General features: G+C 40.1%; 1 protein-coding gene across 3 annotated transcripts in view; it reads right to left on the bottom strand.

Moving 5' to 3' along the window:
* The window catches only part of piezo1 (piezo-type mechanosensitive ion channel component 1), an 82,731-nt gene extending 63,711 nt beyond the window's left edge, over positions 1-19,020 (bottom strand). For all 3 annotated transcript variants that reach the window (XM_046401172.1, XM_046401171.1, XM_046401170.1), the window contains exon 1: positions 18,160-19,020. In XM_046401172.1, coding sequence (XP_046257128.1) covers positions 18,160-18,223 — 64 coding nt within the window. In that variant the 5' untranslated portion in view covers positions 18,224-19,020. The remainder of the gene's footprint in view (positions 1-18,159) is intronic.
* Between the last annotated feature and the right edge of the window lie 1,225 nt (positions 19,021-20,245).

Below are 20,245 nucleotides of genomic sequence, written 5' to 3' on the forward strand. Positions count from 1 at the left end.
ATCATATGACATAAGTTTAAAAAGCAAACGCCAGGAAGAGCACCAGGCTTTAAAGCCAATTTGACATATGGATATGGCAAAACTGTCCACTTACAACGTTGTGTGATGCACGAGGGCCTAGAAAGACTTTTTTCCATGAGCTTACATTATAAAAGAAGAGAAACAACGGCAAATACATTTTTTGGACTGTCACAACCGGACTCGTTTCAACATTAGAATTTGATCCATTTGGTCTGATAATATTTGTGAAGTCTAGAATTAAATAATTTAATCCTTGTTCAAGTTAACTAAAATAACTAAATAACTGATAACTGATAACTAAACCGATCCTGACATGTGAAATCACAGTTCAGTTACCTCAGCTCTGGGGTGGAGATCCCACTATGGGGAATGGAGAAAATGTGAACACTTTTGGTCTTATGAGTGAGAAAGGATTATTTCCTTCCTGTCTATGTGAGTCATGTGGTTGGTCATCTGACATGGTGGTAAAATGCCAAGTCATTTGGACCATTCATGCATTATGGGTACATGTAGTCTGTAGCTGGTTCATTACCAGTCATAGTGAAATTGCTCACAGGGGGCATTGTTTTTTAACTGGAAAATTACTGTACAGTAATATCATTCCTGGGCTTTCTGTGTAACTGAAAGTACTAAAACAAAAGCAGCTTCCTGGGATAATTTTGAAAGACGAAGGACAGCAGTTAACTCAGTGTAAAACTGGCATGTTTTTCCCACCACCTTATTTAGTTGTTGCAGTAATCGTTACTGGTAGTAAATACTGGATTTGAACTCAATAAGTTTTGGCTGCTGTGTGTAATTCCCTGGTTATTTCTACTGCTTCAGGACACAAAATAAGTCCAAAAATATAATGTGATGTCCTGCAGGAGTCACTCTGGGAACTGCTGTTTCATTGCACCTTCAAAATGTTACTGAAATAGACACAAAGAGGCCAGTTCAGAGCCACAGCAGCTCTGCTCCCTGCACACACTGATGCACACTGCCATATCACTAATAGTTGCTCTCCATTTAGTTTTTATTGGCCACTCCACAGTTCACGTTGATTAAAAAATGACATTTTAAGCCAAACCAAACAAAGGATCTGTTAGATTTTATGTTATTAGCAAAGAGCCATTAAACATGTCTCGATTAGCCCTAATAATACACATGGATTCTCAAAGCAGCTCATTATTGGACACAACCACAGTCCCCACATAGAGAACATGCTGGCTGTTGAGGAGCTCCTCTATGCCGCCCAGTTAATCATCAAACACACCCAAAATAATGTCTATGGGCAGATGTGATAACACTGTTGGGTAACCACAGTACATATCTCTCTTCAGCACTAACCTCTGCATGTCTAATTATCAGGCACTATTTTTTGTCTTTTCCTTCTGTCTTTTTGTTTAGTGTGTTCGATGCAACAGCTGCCACTGTTTGATTTGTTTCTCCATATCTCTCTTTGTTGGCAGGCTGTGGTAGGAGATGTTGCAACATTTCATTCCAATCCTCAGCGCTTTCGCTCTGTTGAGGTACAATTAGAGGTGTGTCAAATGAAAAGGACTCATCTTTTTAAAAGTTCAAGAAGACCTCATATCTAGGTGAAAATTACAGGCGGCATTAACTGTGTGGAATAGCCTGGAACTGTCGCTTAGATACTTGCAGGACTCCAGACACCCACATGAATACCAAACCAAATAAAAGTATGTGAGAATGGACAAAAGAAAAAGTTGGGCACTGTCTACACTTAAACTGACACTTACGTCTTGTTTTCTCTACTCTCTCTGTACTCAAAAAAAAAAAAATGTAATTTGAGTTGTAAAAAATAAGTCACCAAAGCGGAAGTTGTTCAAAGATCTGGGAGCAGCTGAAAAAAACTCAACCCGGAATAGGAGAGAATGCACTTCATGTACTGTTGGTTTCATGTAAAGGTTTCGGACATACATCAACATTTCACACACTGTTTAAGTGCGCTAAATAGCATGTTAGTAAGGAGTGTTGGCTGTTGCAAGTGCTCAGCCAACATCATCCAGTGCAACAACAACAACAACAACAACAACAACGTCAATGTCAATGCCACCAGTGTCATCATCAGGCTTAATGACAGAAGCTGCTACTAATAAACAAAAAAATGACCTGTTTGTATGATATAGAATGACAAATTTATGTTGCAGAGATTGCAAAACAACATCAATTTGGTTCCCTCTCTCCTGCTATTTTATTTGCTTATTTATTTCCTGCTGAGCTGGTCCTCTACTCCTGCCCTGGTGAGACACGAAAACCGATTTCCTTTCAGTCCTAACACACAGACAGCAGAATCACACAAAGTGATGAAATCATGTGGTGTGTCTGCCTCTGTTCAATTTCTTGGAAGAAGACACATGCAGTTAAAGGAAAAGTCTTGTCATGGCAGAAACTGACAAAGGAATGTCAGCAGGGAGGATCAACAACACTTCTGTTAAAACCAGAACCAAGACACTCTGATGTGCCTGTCAGTAACTGCAACTCTATGAATGTTCCCTCTCCTGCATCAGAGGAAATATGTCACAGCACTCTTCTTCTTTTTCTTCTTCTTCTGCTGCTGCTGCTATGACAGCATGGCATCAACATTAACTCCCTAAGTGACTGCGGGTCTAAAAATATGTGATGTATGTTATGAATGATATTTTTCAATTCAAATGCTCTGGTGGTTTATTGATTAAACTGAGAATTTTAATTAGTGATTTATAATTCTTAACTATTTATCATTACTTCAATTGTAGTCACTTAGTTTGGTTACCTCCAGTATTCTGTGGGGCCTTAATGATAAAAGAGATTTTACTGCTGAAATAACAAATGTCAAAGTGGTAACAGATAACTAAATCATATCTGTATATATATCAAGTCACTATCAATTCAGATGCCTTCTAATCAAATCTCTCTGTGATTAATTACTTTTTCAGTTGATACTAGAGCTTTTTCAGCTCACAAGCATTTTCATTTCCATTATAAATGTATATGTGTATTTACATTTAGTTGTCCATTAATAGGAAGCCAAATTTCCCTTTAATATAATTTATACACAATTAAACACACACACCGATAAGAAAACACAGCTGTAACAACACTCCTCCTGCACATTTGGCCAGCATCTGAGCAAGGCAACAGGCAAACACACACATGCGCGTGCGCGCTCGCACACACACACACGCACACACACCTCCTGAATGACAATATACAGTACATTGCTTGTAACTGCCCTCTAGAACAACAAATAAAAAACACAAATCATTGCTGGAAAAATACAACTGTTGCTTAACTCTATGGATCAGACTTAGTTAAGTTTAGGTATGAAAACAAGGTGTTTTGCTTTAGGTCATGGTTTGGGTTACTGTAATTACTTTGTTATGATTAGGGAAACATTTTGGTTTGGGTTCAAATTACTGCTTTGTTAAAGTTGGGGACCTTCGTCATCATGGTTACAGCAATAACCACAAAGTTAAACTCAGGAAATGACCATGGACACAATAAATAATAAATGTGCAGACATATCTGTAGGAGATGGTCAGGGATGGGTCAGACATGCAAAGACTTTATCCCAGGTGGAACGCAAAGAGAAGACTTGTGATGTGATAAAGATGAGAGCATGTGGTCAAATGCAAAGACACTGCTGACTAGCATTACTGTATTTCTATATCTGCAACTCTCTTAGTATGTACAGTCTGTATAGTTTTGCGGTGCATTACTGGAATTGTTTTAGTTTATTACTTTAGTGCATTTTGCACACCTGTTGTTAATTACTCCATGCAAAAAAGAAGCATATTAAAGCATTTGTGATTCATTTCTGTGACATACTGTAAAGCAGCAGTAATAACGCAGTGACTTTGTTGTCTTGAGAAGTTTACCAAGTGCTCTGAATTATAACAGTATGGACTGTTGACAGGGTCAGCTTGAAAGACATTCTGAGTTTACTAGCTACCTTCATCTTCTGGCCAACACTGGGAAAAGTCAAAGTTAATCTAGTAACCTGTAAGGTTGATAATTTATTATTATGAGTGTATATAGCATGGATGTTGGAAGTTGGACACAGCGCTGCCGCTAAGTCTTGCTTCCAATTTTACCAGTAGCCACTTGCGGTACAGCGGCTATAAATTCCCCTGCAGCCCAACAAGCATTTTCCTCACTGACATATATTAAGATGGACGACGCATCTCCACCTCCTCCCACAGTACGAAAATAAAACCCAGATATCCCGGTTATGAGGTTGCCATCTTGCACTGATGACATCATTCGGAGCCTTCCAGTGGTGAAGCAGGGGGATCAAGTTCCCGCCCATACACTGTCCAACCCAATCATGAGCGTTCAGCTGGCAATCATAAAGTGCCATCCCATTTTAATAACATCAAATTACTAACTAAAATCAAACTTATCAGTGAGACAGCATGGCGAGTTCAGTATCTCCACAACAAACCACCACAAACCTTTGATACTGAATGTTTAAGCCCTCTTAAATATCTCACCTACAGAAATAACACTTTCACTTTGGTTCAGCACTTTACACAAACTTAGTTCAATTCTTGTAGATATTTTTCTGCTGTTTCCTAGCAGACAGAAACTTTACTTATTTGGCATATGTGCCAGGAAAGCAACTTTTTACTCTACTTAATAGGCGCTGTCTTCTGGTGTTCAGCTTATAATACATCCATGCACTGTATGCCTTTCTAAATGTGCAACAGGTGCACCTAGCATTCAAAACCAGTATTATAAGAAATAGTGAGTGCAGTACAGTCCAACAAGCATGTAATAGGATTAGGATTTAAGTGATGGCTGGTATGTTATTGAGAGCTGAAAGTCTCTGTCTCTGTAAGCCTACTTTACAAGCCATGTTCAGATCAAAGTCATGCTGCATTCATTCTCACTGTGTTTAGAGAGTTATTTCATGACCAGTTGATAGAATGGTTTCTAGCCGCTAGTCATTCCACTCGCATTCCACTTTCTACTGTATATTTAGCTTTTACAGAGACTGGAAACTCTCTCTCTCTCTCTCTCTCTCTCTCTGTGTGTGTGTGTGTGTGTGTGTAGTGAGAGAAAAGGAGAGTGAGAGAAGAGAGTTGGACAGTTCTTCAGGAGTGAAGTTTTGCTTATAGTAGGACCAGACACTGTGGCACAGGCCTTAGCAGATGGCAAATGAGCGGCGAGTATGCACACAAGGGTTTATGCTTAACATTCAGTATTTTGTGAGTAATATGGCTGAGTGAGTACTCAGCTGAAATGGGGATCTCTTAAAGGTAATGTACTCTTCACAAGTATCATCTGAATAAAAAGTGTCATTATCTACACTGGTGGTCAAGGAAAATCCTCATGATGAGTGATGTCAAGAGGATGAGAAACTGTTAATGTTATAAATTCATTAACAAATCCAGCGTCTTTTTAAAGGTTTTGGTAATTTTCAATGTATTACCAAATGACATTTGCACTAATCATGTGCATTTTCATCTGTGTTTAAAATACTGGCAGAAATAGACCTGTAGTATTACATTAAACTGGACAGATTAGCGCCACAGTCAATGCATTTACAGGAGTACATAACACCAAAGAATGCCTCTCTCTCTCTCTCTCTCTCTCTCTCAACGTTGCTCTGCAGAGCTTGTACAACTGTCAGTGGATGGGAGTGGTCGAGCGACACAAGATCCAGGTATTAATCGATCACAGGTGGCATCATAGAGTCAGCCAAAATAATGTATACGCACATCAGGAAAAGAAAAACATGCATAAATATTTCATTTGTATAAGTATTTCTATACATATAGATACCTCTTTCGAAGTTTGATCAAATTATGATAACACTGTGTACTGTTGTATGATGTTTTCCCATCAGATGGCATTTACCCTTTTTTCCTGATATGTGTATACATTATTTTGGCTGACTCTGTATATAAAAATGCTACAATGCGTCGCCAAATATACTTCAGCAACTGTTAGCATGGGTGGCCTTTCCAGGTAAATTACGTGAAGGGAACACCTGATGTGTTTGTGAGAAGAAGAGTGAGAGAAAGAGGGAGAGCACAAAAAAGGGGGAACGCAGCTCCAAAAATAGAAAATTATTATGAGTTGGGCAATGCTGATATTGTGGTGGGTTCCCGCAAAAAATGAATGTATGGGAAACCCTTTAGTGATGTGCCAAAACCAAGATCAGTATGTTGATGACTATGTGCATACTCATAGAACTGGCGTTGCATTCAGTAACAGTCTTAAACACTTCCATCTTGGAATGAAAACCACAGTGGACAACCAAGTGCCCCATTGACTTGTGAAGCCTTTGTGTTTGACGCAAGGGAAATTATGCTATTTTTGGAAAGCACATCCTTGCACAAAGATCACTTAGGCAAGCATAAACCATGTTTAAGTGTTTGTGTGAGGAGGGATTAGGTCAGTGGTTGATGTGGAAGCTTCAGTTCCTCCCATGTTCTCCCAGTCTGTAACCAGAGAACTGGAGCAGTGGCATCCCTCTCTACCAGCCTGTCTAACTGCTAGGTGGCATGTATTTCATACTGTTCCAGGGCTTTTCAGCCATCATGGATTGAAGGACCTCAAAATTTTTACACTATATAGACAAAAGTATTGGGACACACAGTGGTATTGTGGCAAAAGTTAGGGGAAAGCCCTTTTCTGTTCCAGCATGTGTATGCCTCAGGAGTGCACAAAACAAGTGCATAAAACAAGATCCATGAAGACATGCCTGGATGAGTTTGATGTGGACGAACTTGACTGGCCTGCAGAGCCCTGACCTCAACCCTGTTGAACACTTCCAAACTGGAACTTAGAGCCACTTGAGCCAGGCCATTTCATTTCAGCATCAGTGCCTGACATGACAAATGCTCTACTGCATGACTGGGCAAAAATTCCCACAGAAACACTCCAAAATCTTGTGGAAAGCCTTCGCAGAACAGTAAGAGTGGAAGCTGTTGGTGCTGCAAAACTGTCTATGTATTTAGAATGCAATGTCATTAAAATCCCTGTTGGTGTAATGGTCAGGTGCCCCAATACTTTTGTCCATATAGTGTACTTTCCTTTTTTTATAACAGTTACAGTGGCAATGGGTGCATAAAAATCAGTGCTTTAAAAAGTACAAAAGGCATAAATATAAGCCAAGGCACTATTCTGTGTTATCCTCACCAGCATGTATCAAGCAATACAAGTCGTTACCCAATTAACGAAAAGTAGATCTACAAGAGACAGGAAAACAAAATAAAGAAAATAACAAATACAATACCAAAGGGGCAATGACCAAGACTGTCCCATTATCCAGAAATCTGTTTTTTTCCCCCCAATAAACTGTCACGTGTTTCTGAATCTTCAGGATGTCTCCAGGTTTTAACTGTTTCACAGTGGTAATTTGAGCCTGCTACATCCTACCTCCAGTGACTGTATCTTCTGACACGAGCAATGGTAAAAAATGTTTTTATTATTCATTAATTAACTTAATGATGATGTCGACAAAGTTGTTGGTGCCTCGTTTAAAGTTCTGTAGTTCATGGTTAGTTGAACCTTCCACGAATGCAGTGCTGGCTGCAGGTGTGCTTGCATTTATTTAGTGTTTGACCAGGGATGTTCTCAGGTTAAGTGTACCCTGTCCATTTTGGTATGCCATATTACAGATACTGCGGTGAGTGTTGTCACTGTCAAGTTTTAGGTACACTTGCAAGGGTGATGTGATCTCAGTCTCCCGTTTCTCTATATACTTTAAGTTACTATCTCACCAAGACCCTTTCTGAGGTAAAAAAGAAATGCACCAAATAATTTAAAATGAATTGGTACACAGTAGCACAGACATAATTCTGTTGGAACTCTGGTACGGCGGTCGGTACCAAACCATAACAGCTGCCCTTATGTAAGATGGGGGACCCGAAACCACAGTCATTGTTCAAAGTTAATATGATACTGAAGCAGTCTGAGATCAAATCAAGTGGGGATCTTCCAAAGGCAGTCTCCTTAGTATTAAACTCCCTCTTTGCGTTTCCATACTATAACTTCAACGCAACCAGAGGTCAAACCAAACATATCATATCTGCCATACCTACGGTAACCATTTACAGTGAACTAAATTAAACCCTAACCTCAGCTACGGAGAAAGCACAACAGGAAACAAATTGAAGAGGAAACAGACAGCAGCAGAACAACAAGGCCAAAAGCCGTGCAACAGACCCACATACATCCACCAGGATGAAGTCTTCCAGGACTGTAATAAGGCAAACTGGAAAAAATGTCAACTTATCCATGTAGTGATGCTTCTGTTGAATGCGATTCTGGGGCCCATGCTTCTAGCTTTCTTAATTCTCTGCTTAGGGTATATGATGTTTGATGATGCTGTGTTCATTCGCTGTTGAGTTTTACAAACCTTATGTTGCAGAGATACCCACTGTGCCCTTAAATACAACCCTTAAAAACTTAAAAAGGCTTCAAGAGATGAAACCATGATATGTTGTGAACTGGCTGGAAAAATGTGAATTTCACATTCCTCTTGTCCTTTCCTTTTATGATGAGAATATTTATGATGAGGCATGCTGAACTCTATTCTGCACCAATTTACCATGCTGGCAAAATAACAGCAACCATGTCAAAGATTCAACCAATACTAAAGAATGCAGACAGTTCTGTCTGCGTTTTATTCCCCACCTCACAGAGAGGATAAACCAAACGCTGTGCTGTGGAACTCATCAAAATTGAGAAAAGTGAAGCTACATGTGATGAAGGTGCCGTCCAACTCGGAATGGAACATTCTGTGTGTGTATCTGTGTGTGCACAGTTGAATCGATGCTCACCAGATTTCCTGTTTTTATGGAAAGAAAATGGCCAAACAGACATTTATAATTTTCGCTCATTCTCCCTCTCCCTCACACACACACACACAGGCACATTGTCTAATTACACAGTCTGTCACTATGGTGGTACTGAAGGTAATTTATGAGTAGCTGATGTTAAAATCATTGGTCCCCTGTGTGTACATGTTAACACTGAGCTAGCTGCAGGGTTCCCACCATGGCCCCACTGCCCATTTCCACAGCTTCCATGACAGGAAAAACAAACACAGCACACGTGTACATGATGATTACAAGAGCCAGCGATCAGACAGAAATCAGACAGCAGCTGCAGTGGCAACTAAAAATTCCAAATGTTGAAGGGAAAAAGTCTAAACTTGCAGCTGTGACTTAAGAACCAAACATATGGATGCTCATGTAAATGCATTAGATTGTGACATTTCCACTTTCGAGACTTCAAGTTTCAAACATAGAGGTCACCATATTGGTCTGTTTAAACTAGAACGTACAGTATTTCTTGCAGGGATATTGGAATGTATTAAATTGTGCTAGGGTTGTTCTACAGTATTAGATCCAAGTCTATGCAGAAATCCAATACCATGTACTTTATTAGATCTGAAAAAGGACCTTGCTACTTATCTTATACAGATCTATGCAACTTCCCAGATTTTCTAAGTAGCCAGTGTCCACAAACAGCAAACAGCTGGGATAACTTCAAGGAGAGCTCATTCCTTTGTGTATTTGTGGAAGTGAGAGTGGACATTGGCTCGGTTAAAAATGTCAAAAAATCAACTTTAAAGTATATGCTAGTACACAGCTTTCAAATAATAATAACATATATACACTTTATAGACAAAAGTATCCAGACAAACCACTATGGAGTTGTTTTTCAGGGGTTGGGCTCGGCCCCTTACTTTCAGTGAGGGGAAATCTTAATGATCTCAAAGAGACTGAATCGAACACAACTGGACTTCGTGATGTTAGTCGAGATACTCATCAAGCATGAGCATGAACAGATGAAACCTCTTAGATGAATCTCTTTGAGATAGCTATGACCTGAATAAATGAGAACATCCACAGAAATCTTAATGCTTCAGCATACCAAGACATTTTGGACAATGCTATGAATCCAACTTTGTGGCAACAGTTTGCTGAAGGCCCTTTTCTATTCCAGCATGGCTGTGTCCCAGTGCACAAAGCAAAGCTCCATAAAGACATGGTTGGATGAGTTTGATGTGGAAGAACTTGACTGGCCCACACAGAGTCCTGACCTCAACCCCATCCAACACCTTTGGGATGAACTGGAACAGAGATTGTGAGCCAGGCCTTTTGGTCCAACATCAGTGTCTGACCTCACTATTGTTTTACGGCATGAATGGGCAAAAATTCCCATCTTGAGGAAAGCCTTTCCCCAAGAATGAAAGTTTTTATAGCTCCAAAGGGGGTGGACCAACTCATTATTAATGTCTATGTATTTAGAATGTTATGCCACTAAAGTTGGTGTAATGCTCAAGTGTCACAATACTTCTGTCTATACAGTGTATGTATATAATTATTCAGTTTTTCTTCGTGTAAATTTCCACAAGGAGCAGGATGGGAAACAATTTCAAAAGAAATGCAGGTGTAGTCTTGCAAATAATGATCATACAGGCTCCCTATCTCAAAACCTTAATGTAAAAACTCAGTGATTTCAGTCACATTATCTTTGGATAAGAGGTTGTCTGCCTTTAGTCTTTTAATAATCCTTTCAACAAGTCATTTTGTGTAAGGATGGCATACATAAAAAAGGAGAAGTTTTCGAATAGAGAGGAAAGAGGAAGCCAAATATGCCAGAATTAAAAAAAGCTTTACAAGCCGACTTTGCCAAACTCAGCAATTTGTTTATGATTAAAACAAACGTGGCTTGACAGTGAATTTGCGGAACAAGTGGCAGAAGTTGATGGTACCTTTGGTATAACAGATTGTGAACTAAAGTGGGCTGGTCTGAGCCATGAAACTCCTGGCCCCTGGGAACATCATATCGTAGCTGACAGCAGCGTTTGCATTAGAATGCATTTAAAGAATGAAACCTGAAAATGTGTTTTTTGAATCTGAGAGAGTGTGTGAACAGAAAAACTGCTGCTCCTTCCCATTATTTGTGGAGGATCATGCTGCGTTTGCATGTACCCCTGCGCCTGCGTGGGTTTTCCTAAAGCACAACAAGGTTCAAGAAAACCACCCTCCTTGTAACATGCTCAAACATATTGAAGACAGCACCTCCACAGAAAGTTGTTTACTTCTGTCTGAAGACACTCCACTCCTATTTTTCAGAATGCTGAGTCTTTCTTAGGGGAGCCACATAGAAGGGCCCAGACCGGGATTCGAACCTGGAACCCTCTTGCTATGAGGCGACAGTGCTAACCACTGCACCACCGTGCTGCCCTATATAAATTCAATTCAATTCAGTTTTATTCATACAGCACCTTTTACAATCAAAATTGCCTCTAGGTGCTTTACAGAAACCCAGAGCCTGAACCCCCGAGCATGCAGACAGTGGCAAGGAAAAACTCCCTTTTAACAGGAAGAAACCTTGAGGAGGACCCGACTCACAAGGGAGAACCATCCTGCTGATAGTCAGCTGGGTGAAGAGGGGGAGGAAGAGGTAGACAGGACAGAGAGGATGAAAGAGAGAGAGAGAAACATACATGCAATAAACATCATACATTACAAAGGATATTATATTATATTATATCTAAATGGTCTAAACAAATAAAATAATTATTATTCATTCTTTCTCTATTTGTTTTGCTTGATATCAATAGTTAAGACAGCTAAACTGCTGGTTCGATTCCCCGTCCCGGTGTCCATGGCTGAGGTACCCTTGAGCAAGGTACCTAACCCCCACTGCTCCCCGGGCGCTGCACGTGGTCGCCCACTGCCCCGGGTTTGCTGTGTGTGTGTGCACGTCACTTGGGTGGGTTAAATGCAGAGAACAAATTTCGTTGGAGTGAGTTCCCTCCAATGACAAAATATGTCACTTTAACTTAACTTTAACTTAAACAAGGTACAGCACATATAGTATTTTAGTCATAATTTGCCACAGGTCTCATTAATGCAGACTGTGCAAACACGGATAATCTGTATCAGTGTTAAACTGAAAGTCAGTAAGTAGTATGGGAAAGACTTTCTATAAAGAGTATGTCAATAATGTGTTATGGGGTATTTATAGTGTATTATAATGCATTCATAATGTTTTAGAACTGCCCTCATAATACTCACATAATGATTTCTGATACACCGTATCAACAGTCATGAAACATTATATGTGACTTGTAATGAATTATAAGTTCACTTGACACTCTTGACAAGTTCTAAATTAAAGGTTGACCAATGAGGCTTGTAATACATTATGGCGACATATCCTCACCTACACACCTCAACTATGTTTGGGTGTTTTATGACGGTTGATGTAGTGCATTATGTATTTTAATGAACGTAGTCGTTAAGAAATATGAATGCATTATAATACACTGGCACACTGTGGTCTTCATAGAATGTGATACCATAGGCAGACCTGGGCACAAAGGGCCGGTGTGGCTGCGGGTTTTTGCTCCAACCAACCAAGAGCACACAGTTTGACCAATCAACTGTCTGAAGACTGAGATCAGTTGATTAAATGAGTCAAGTCTGGTGTGCTGCTGCTTGGTTGGAAAGAAAACCTGCAGCCACACCGGCCCTTTGTGGAACAGTTTGCCCAGGTCTGCATAGTGATATTCAGATAAAATGCAGTAAAACTTGCTTCAGCACAAAACTAAAGCAGTAAGTTAATAATTTGGCCTGTGGTGGTGTTAACTGAGGCATTCTCAGCTCATACTCTGTGGGAACTGTCAGGTGGCAGACTGGCCCAAGCAGCCAGTGTCCTGAAAGTGTGTGGCAACCAAATTTTAAGTGTGGAGCACCGTAAAATAGATGACATTCTTTACCAAAGGATGTTTATGTTCACTACAGACATCCATATTACTGAGTTTACTGAGAGAAACTTGCTAGTTCATCTATTGTTCACCTATCACCCTGTGTAATCTCACAGCTTTTGTCCTGGTTACACATGTTTACATGACACCTACGTTTCCCAGAAAGTGACTTTTGTGGTCAGATATTCCATGAGTTAATGCCCATTACAGACAGGCCAGTCAGAGCCGACACTGTCCTGGCTCTGAACTCTCCAAACGTGCTGCGTTCACAGCATGCTGGCGCAAACATGCAACAGCATGTCTTCACCATTAAAACTGAGGAGGAAAAATAGGCCAGCACATAGGAAAATCTGACTTAGCTTTGCAAAGTTAAGAGATGATTGTGGAGTTTAACATCATTAGAAGTACATTCAGAAGAGCTGCAGCCCATTCTCCCAATGGTGTTGCAATAGAAGCCCAAAGTCAGTGATCCCTGCCATTCCCTCTGTCTGAACACAAAAAAAAATCTTCCAAACCATCTGCTCTCATCCCACCTCCTCTCGCTGGCTCACTCCCACAAACCCCACAGCTCGCACACTCTCTGAGTATTTCTCACTGAGCCTTGAAGTCTTGTTAAACTGCTCTGGTGTGGAATTGCTCTGACTCACTATCTTAGCAACGCTCATATACAATACACACACAAACCATAACGCTCTCTCCAACAGGGTAGTTTTTGTTTTTAATTTGATAGTTGATATAAGGGATTCAGACTGAATTTTCTCACTACTGATAAAAAAAGACTATATGCCAATATCAGTGCTTTTTGGTCTTTTCAATTTAAACTGTGTGGAACAAATTAGAGACGTCCATACACTGGCATTCTTCTGAAGCTGGTGTACATTTTAATTAGGTTGTTCTACAGTCCTTTTGAATTTGTGTTGTACGGTTGTATAACAACGGTGACTTTGCCTGGATCCAGACCATATGATCTGTCCATGGATTGAGTTGACTGGTTCTGATGATGATGATGCAGTTGGAAAACAGTGATTAACACAGGATTAATTGTGGAGTGGTCACATTTGGCGGATGCCTGATCTGTTTCATTGATTTTGTCAACATCAGCTCCAACGCCACTTCAGAATATCACGACAACTGCATAATTACTATAGACTAATCCAAACTGTGGGCTGAAGTAAAAACACCATCATCACAGAGGCAGCATCTTGATTGTGAAAACGGGCAATAACAGCCTTGTATTGAAGGGTATTTACTTTTTAACTGCTTTTCTCAATAAATTTGTCCAGAGGAGTTTGTAAAACCTGTTACATGTTAAAGATACATGCATCAAAAATCCATTGAAATAAGGGTAACAGTAACAGTTTTAATAGACAACTAGTTGTCTTCTCTGTTCAGATGCTCTAACAACAAACCTCAACTTTGGGAAAAACAAAAACAAAATCTAGTTGTATCTGCTTCATGAAATCAATTTTGCTGTTAATTTAGCACATCACATTGGCATTCTAAACCTATTAAAGGACCTATGGGGAACTGCTAAATACCAACTACTACTTTACTCACACCACCCTCATCTAGTGTAACTTGACAGCAAGAAACCAAATGTGGGACAGAGTGTGTCTGAGTGGGACAGTGTGGGACTTGTTACCAATGCTGAGAGGTAGCCAAACATTTCGATATACTTTCTAACATCTTTAAGCTTGGCCGTCTGGTTGATTCAACCAGATCACTTTTTTTCCAGTCTCTCAGTCTGGAAAATGACTGGTGTTGGCTGACTACCACAGTCTGCTGAGCTGTATGATAGAGAGAGCTGCACAGTGTTGTACATGTTATTTATTTCAGCTGCTGTTACATTATCTGTCTGACAGTCATCGTAAGGATTCAGTCATGTTTCTTTCTATTTTTCAATCACAGGTTTCTTATGAGTCTCGCACGTACTCTGTGATGACAGCCTTCCCTGCTTCCTTCACAACCATTGGCTAAAAGCCAAATCTAGAAAAACACCTGTCCTGCAGTGATTTGACTCTCAAAAACTTGAGCCAGTCATAAAGTAGGGCATTATCTCTGTATGTGAGATGCGGGACAAGGGATAAATGATAAACAAGCCTCCAGAACATCGTCAGCAATTCTTGTCATAGAGTCTCCAAGTGTGTGGAATTCAGCTGGGCTGAAATCTGGGTCAGTATATCAAAACCTTTTTTGTAATTATTTTTTTCTTCCCCAGACAAAACTTCTCTATATCTTCAAAAAGAATTAAATTATAAAAAATGAATATTCTGTATTCTGTATTTTCTGGCTGTCTATGATCACATTTACTACAAAGGTTGTCACACTCGTTGAAGCAAGCTTGAATGAAAGCTAAACTAATTATTTTTATTATTTTTTAAAAGTAATGCCAATTTCCCAAACTATGGTGTATTCTTTCACGTCTTCTTCTTCTTGACTGTTTAGTACTCTTGACATGCTCCTCTGTGTCATCGGCATCTATCTCACTAACTAGCTTGCATTATAAGAGCTTATGCTTGCTGTTCCAGTGCAGTTCAAATGTCACAGTAAGGTGCTGTGCTGTGATGGAAGATGGACTAGCCTACACTGATTTTACTGTAAAATCCTGAGTACAGTTATTTTATTGTGATATAATACAGTTAAACTTTTTGAAATTCTGAGAACAATTAGCATTGTACTTTTGTTAGACTACATACCACACATCAGCAAAGTTCATAGTGTCACTTCCCCTATCGCAAACATTTGTACAGGGGTGAAAGATCTATTCAGACTGTTTACTTAAGTAAAAGTACCAGTACAACAGTGTGGTCTTAGTACTTTTGTTACTTAAATAACCGTTACATGTGGGGAAACACAACCACTGATGCATACAGCTGTGACACATATGCAAATGCATGTTGGGATAAGGGATCCACGCCTTAACAGGATGAGTAAGTATGCAAAATAAAAGATGGACAGATGGATGTGTGTGTTTGAGAGGTGACTCCTTTATCCTTTTTGCATCATTTCTTCAATATTCAGATTTATCAACTGCTAATATAGCAACAAAGGGCCTCTGAAAGACATGACCACAAGCATTCGATTGAAAAAGTCTTTACACTAATCCACACAATAGAGCAACACTGAAGATAAAAATATAACAAAAATCAGTGTGTGCTTTTGTGTGCTTGCATGTGTGTGTTCGCGTGTGGCAGCGTTTTGGCAACCTTATTGGCATGTTTCACTTCCTTTGACTCAGTAGAAACCTATGTGATCTGTTGACAGAAACAATGCAAGTTCTAGCTGGTGACATCCTGTTAGGACACAAACACACACACACAGACACACACTTCACTTCAGTTTCTCTCTCTCAATCACCCACACTCGTGTACAATGTACAGAGTGCCTGCAAGAAACCTGTCGTTCACTTCAAACCTTTCTTTTAACATCTCGTAGAAAGTTGACCACACTGGTAATTAATTCTATTTACTGTTACATATCACTTTCATTCTCAACGGGATTTGTGAAAGTGATTCTTCCAACATGCACAGCAGTCATTCCACAGTCCGTATGTGACACAGGGACAAAAAACACTGCTAGTGAGACAACTGAGAATGACACACACAGCATGCCATATACACCAGAAGTGAAAAGCATTGCTCAACGTCATTGCTGTCACTACTTGAGAATCCCTACTGGGTGTGTCAACACTCACAGCTATAGAAAGCATAGCTTTTTATTAAGAACTGTGTAAGTCAAGGAACCACTTTCATATTTGTTTGTCTTTACGATACTGCAGGGAAAGGTAAAACAAAACAGGAATCTCGAAAACTGCAATAATCATACTGTCATCTACAGAAATATTTACACAACAAGTTAAGACAGGATTTCCTTGGCCCCCACTGCATTACATTTACTTTGTTTTTGACAAATCACTACCAAACTTCCAATAGAGTTCACCCTGAATAGCATATTTTTTTTGACCAGTCCTTTATTTCTGCATCACAGGCCCATGCTAAGTGCTATCCCACAATGCCTTGAAAAGATTCACAAAGAAACAGGATTGGACATCTCCATGGGCAGCATCACAGCCAATGATTCAAAACTTCTGGGAATGCTGTGTGAAAAAGCAGGAAGGACAGGAAATGGTGTTCACACCTTATTGGAGTCAGCCTGGTCAATATTATTGCTGCTACCAGCTGCCATTTCTCACTGGAATTCACCAATTCATCATGTGAGCTGGCCCGAGCCATCAGGTGAATTAACTTGTGCCGTGACATAAAAGAGTCACAATACTTTCAATACATTTGAGCTGTGTTTCTGGCACTGTTTATGGGGGGCAACTGCAGTTCAGCAAAAAAGTAATCCCTGGATCCTTGGAAGTGTTTTCCTGATAGGTACAATCAAACAAATGGGGGCTCGAAACTAAAATGTAATATGAGGTGAAGTAGGTTATATCACAGGAAATAAGTTTTCAATTTTTTATTTATTTATTTTTGCGGTGGGTGGACGGGTCCAGGCCACCTTTAGGGCCTTGGCAAAGATGCAAGACAAAAAAAAAACATGGAGGAATCCTGTTATTGCCTTGACTCAAATCATATGCTCAAGGTGAAACCACTTCAAGCTACAAACGGAATTACCACAGAGGAAGACTTAAGCGAGGATGGAAGGTCACGTGTTGTGCGTTATCTCAATAACATGACAAGACAACATTATGCGCCCCAAAGCCACATATTATAGTTTGTGTTTATGTCCCCGCTCACAACACGCTACAGCGGCAACACACAGAAACTTTTTAAGGTTCTCATTGGCTTTTGGCTCGGGTACGCACGAACGTCATCCCTATCTGAACCTAACTGAACTTTCAGACGCTTTAAGATTTCTTTACTTGTCAACTAACCCATACACATGGTAGAAAGTTCCTCATCGCATGCTAAAGGGGTTTGGAGTCATAATTAATTCGGCTAATGTTCTAACACAAAAGCAGTCATTCCTTCAGGTATTAATTCCCTTCTTTTTTTCCTCCCTTCGCACATCAACCGTTGTCGCCTTTCACGATAACGTAACACAATGAGGGGCGACACCAACGCCCATTCCAAAACAGGACTAAAACTTTATGTCATTAACATCAACTCTTCCTGAAGGTTTCCCACGTCCCCCGTGCACATGTGCTGGTACCGGGGGATATATGAGACCGTGCAGTCACCTTGTCTCGACTCGTATCACAGCACAGAAACCAGAGCGCAAAGAAATGCTGGAAAACTCTTAAAAGTCGTTGAGTTTTTTTTTTATAGTTTTCCCTCCAGCTGCTTCAGCAGTTACCACCCAGTACGTTACGAGTTCAGGCGCTCACGTCAACGCGGACGATAGTTGGTTAAGTGAAACTTTGCTGTGACACATGTAAGATTAAAAGAAGTGTGTGTTAGTTAGCCTACCTGTTAACAACACGGTGGGCAGCAGACAGCAGTAAAACAGCCAGACAATCACCTGAAGATCCATGTCAGTGCAGATCAGTGCTCACTGCGCTGGAAGATAAATCAATAACTACCATAGATCCGGGTGGAAACACTGATTCGCTAACTTAAACAGCTCCATCTGGGTGGACTGATTAAACGAGACAGATAAACTGTTATTTCGATATTCTCTCATGATCTCCCATCAAAAAAAACAAAAGATTTAAAAAAAAAAAACTTGAGTGGAAAGTGCTGAAGTTCAAAGAAAAGTTTGCCGCTGATCATGTAGTGTGTTTGTAGCGTCCAGCCGAGCGTGCAGCGGCAGATCGAGCCGCTTCACTGAAACTATCGGAAAGGAAGAAAGCTTTTGTTGCAGATGTGTTCCTTCGGAGGGGCCCAGTCTGAAGTAACAGTGTTGTAGGTGGAAAATGTGATTCACAGGCAAGTCAGTCCGAAGGGCGTTCATAGAGGAGCTATTCACCAGTGAGCTGCCGCCGCCGCTCCTGCTGGTCACCTCCCTGCTGCTGCTGCTGCAAATGTATTGCTGTGACCGCGTCTGCTGCTGCGCCGCTTCACCGCTTCAGCTGCAAACTTTTATCCCAGCGCTCGGCAAAGAAATACATAACAAAACAAACAAAGTAGGCCTACACCTACAAGGGTTTGTCGTTAGAACCGTGGGTATCAAAATGTTTTGCCACTTTGTATATCGGCATTTCTGACAACGAGTACTTCACATAATCATTCAATCTTTCTCTCACGTCAAATGGAGTGGCATTGTTGTGCGAGTGGCGCCCCCTAGTGTACAAAACAAAGCGCTAGTGAAGGCAACACTAGCTGTGTTTGTGTGTGTAAATGAGGCACTTTAGCCACTTCGATTTTATACATTGAAGTTGTTTTAATGTTGTATGGTGTTGTTTCTGTGCTTTAATATTGCGTGTTTTGAAAGGCGCCTACAAGTAAAATGGATTATTATGATTATTATTACTATTACTGTTGTTGTTCTCTGAGTGTGGTTTGTCCAAATGGTGATGTCATATGGAGCCCAGCAAAATCAGTTGGGCAAAATCAATTTCAAATCCTGCACAGTCTCTCTGTTCCATTACTTTCAAAAACATTATAAAAGAAAACTACAATGTAATCAGGCAGTGTAGGCTACATCACTGATAGTTTTTGTAGAAGACCCCCCCAGCAGATTCAATCACCCACCCACCCATGCTGACTTCTTCATTACGCTCTTGACATAATGAAGGCTACAATTAATTCAAAGTGAAACTGAGAAATTTGAGTTATAATGGCTGGTCAAACAGAAATGTCATACCTAGGTTTGTGTATAGGCGTGAAACATTCTAATTTCGTTATTTACTACATTTGTGTAGAGGATTTGTCACCTCTTTCCTTCTTATCCCTTTAATATTACCCCTCCTATTTTTCTTGGGACCCCTTGTTGGGAACCACTGCCACCCTATTCAAATCCACCAGGCTTCTTAAACAGCAGTGAAACTACAGTGGCAAAGAGCTGATTAACACAGGGAATTCAAAGATAAAATTACTCATTAGAATGAGGATATTGCTGTGTTAATGGTTGCTGTGGGTGATTCAATTAAACTGGATTCTAGATCAGTGGTGGATCAGATGTGAAACTATATCAAGGGGTCATAATCTACATTTATTTCCAATGTAAAAACTAATATGTCAAATAAATTAATTCTTTTCAATACTCTCTTTAACCTTAAAGACAAAGTCGACTTGCCGAAAGCATTCCAGACACGCGTAATCAATGACACAGCAGTAGAAAAATCACATTGATGTGAGAAAATTAATCAAATAAAGTGCAAATAATAAAAAGACAATAGCCTGTTGACAGCCTTTCGTCAGTGAAGAAGCCCGTAGCGGCTCTGCGCCTGTGCCTTTGATCATAATATGTGAGCTTAAAGTGCTGACTGTTAAAAATGATTAATCATATCTTTGAATACATTCAGTTTCAGCCTGGAGGTTTTACACTAGGACCGAATTCATTTCTTTAACAAAAGATATGCGGTATGCGCAGGCTACACAATTTTGAGATACT

This window comes from Scatophagus argus, chromosome 10 (genome assembly GCF_020382885.2).
Source record: "Scatophagus argus isolate fScaArg1 chromosome 10, fScaArg1.pri, whole genome shotgun sequence".
NCBI lineage: Eukaryota > Metazoa > Chordata > Actinopteri > Scatophagidae > Scatophagus > Scatophagus argus.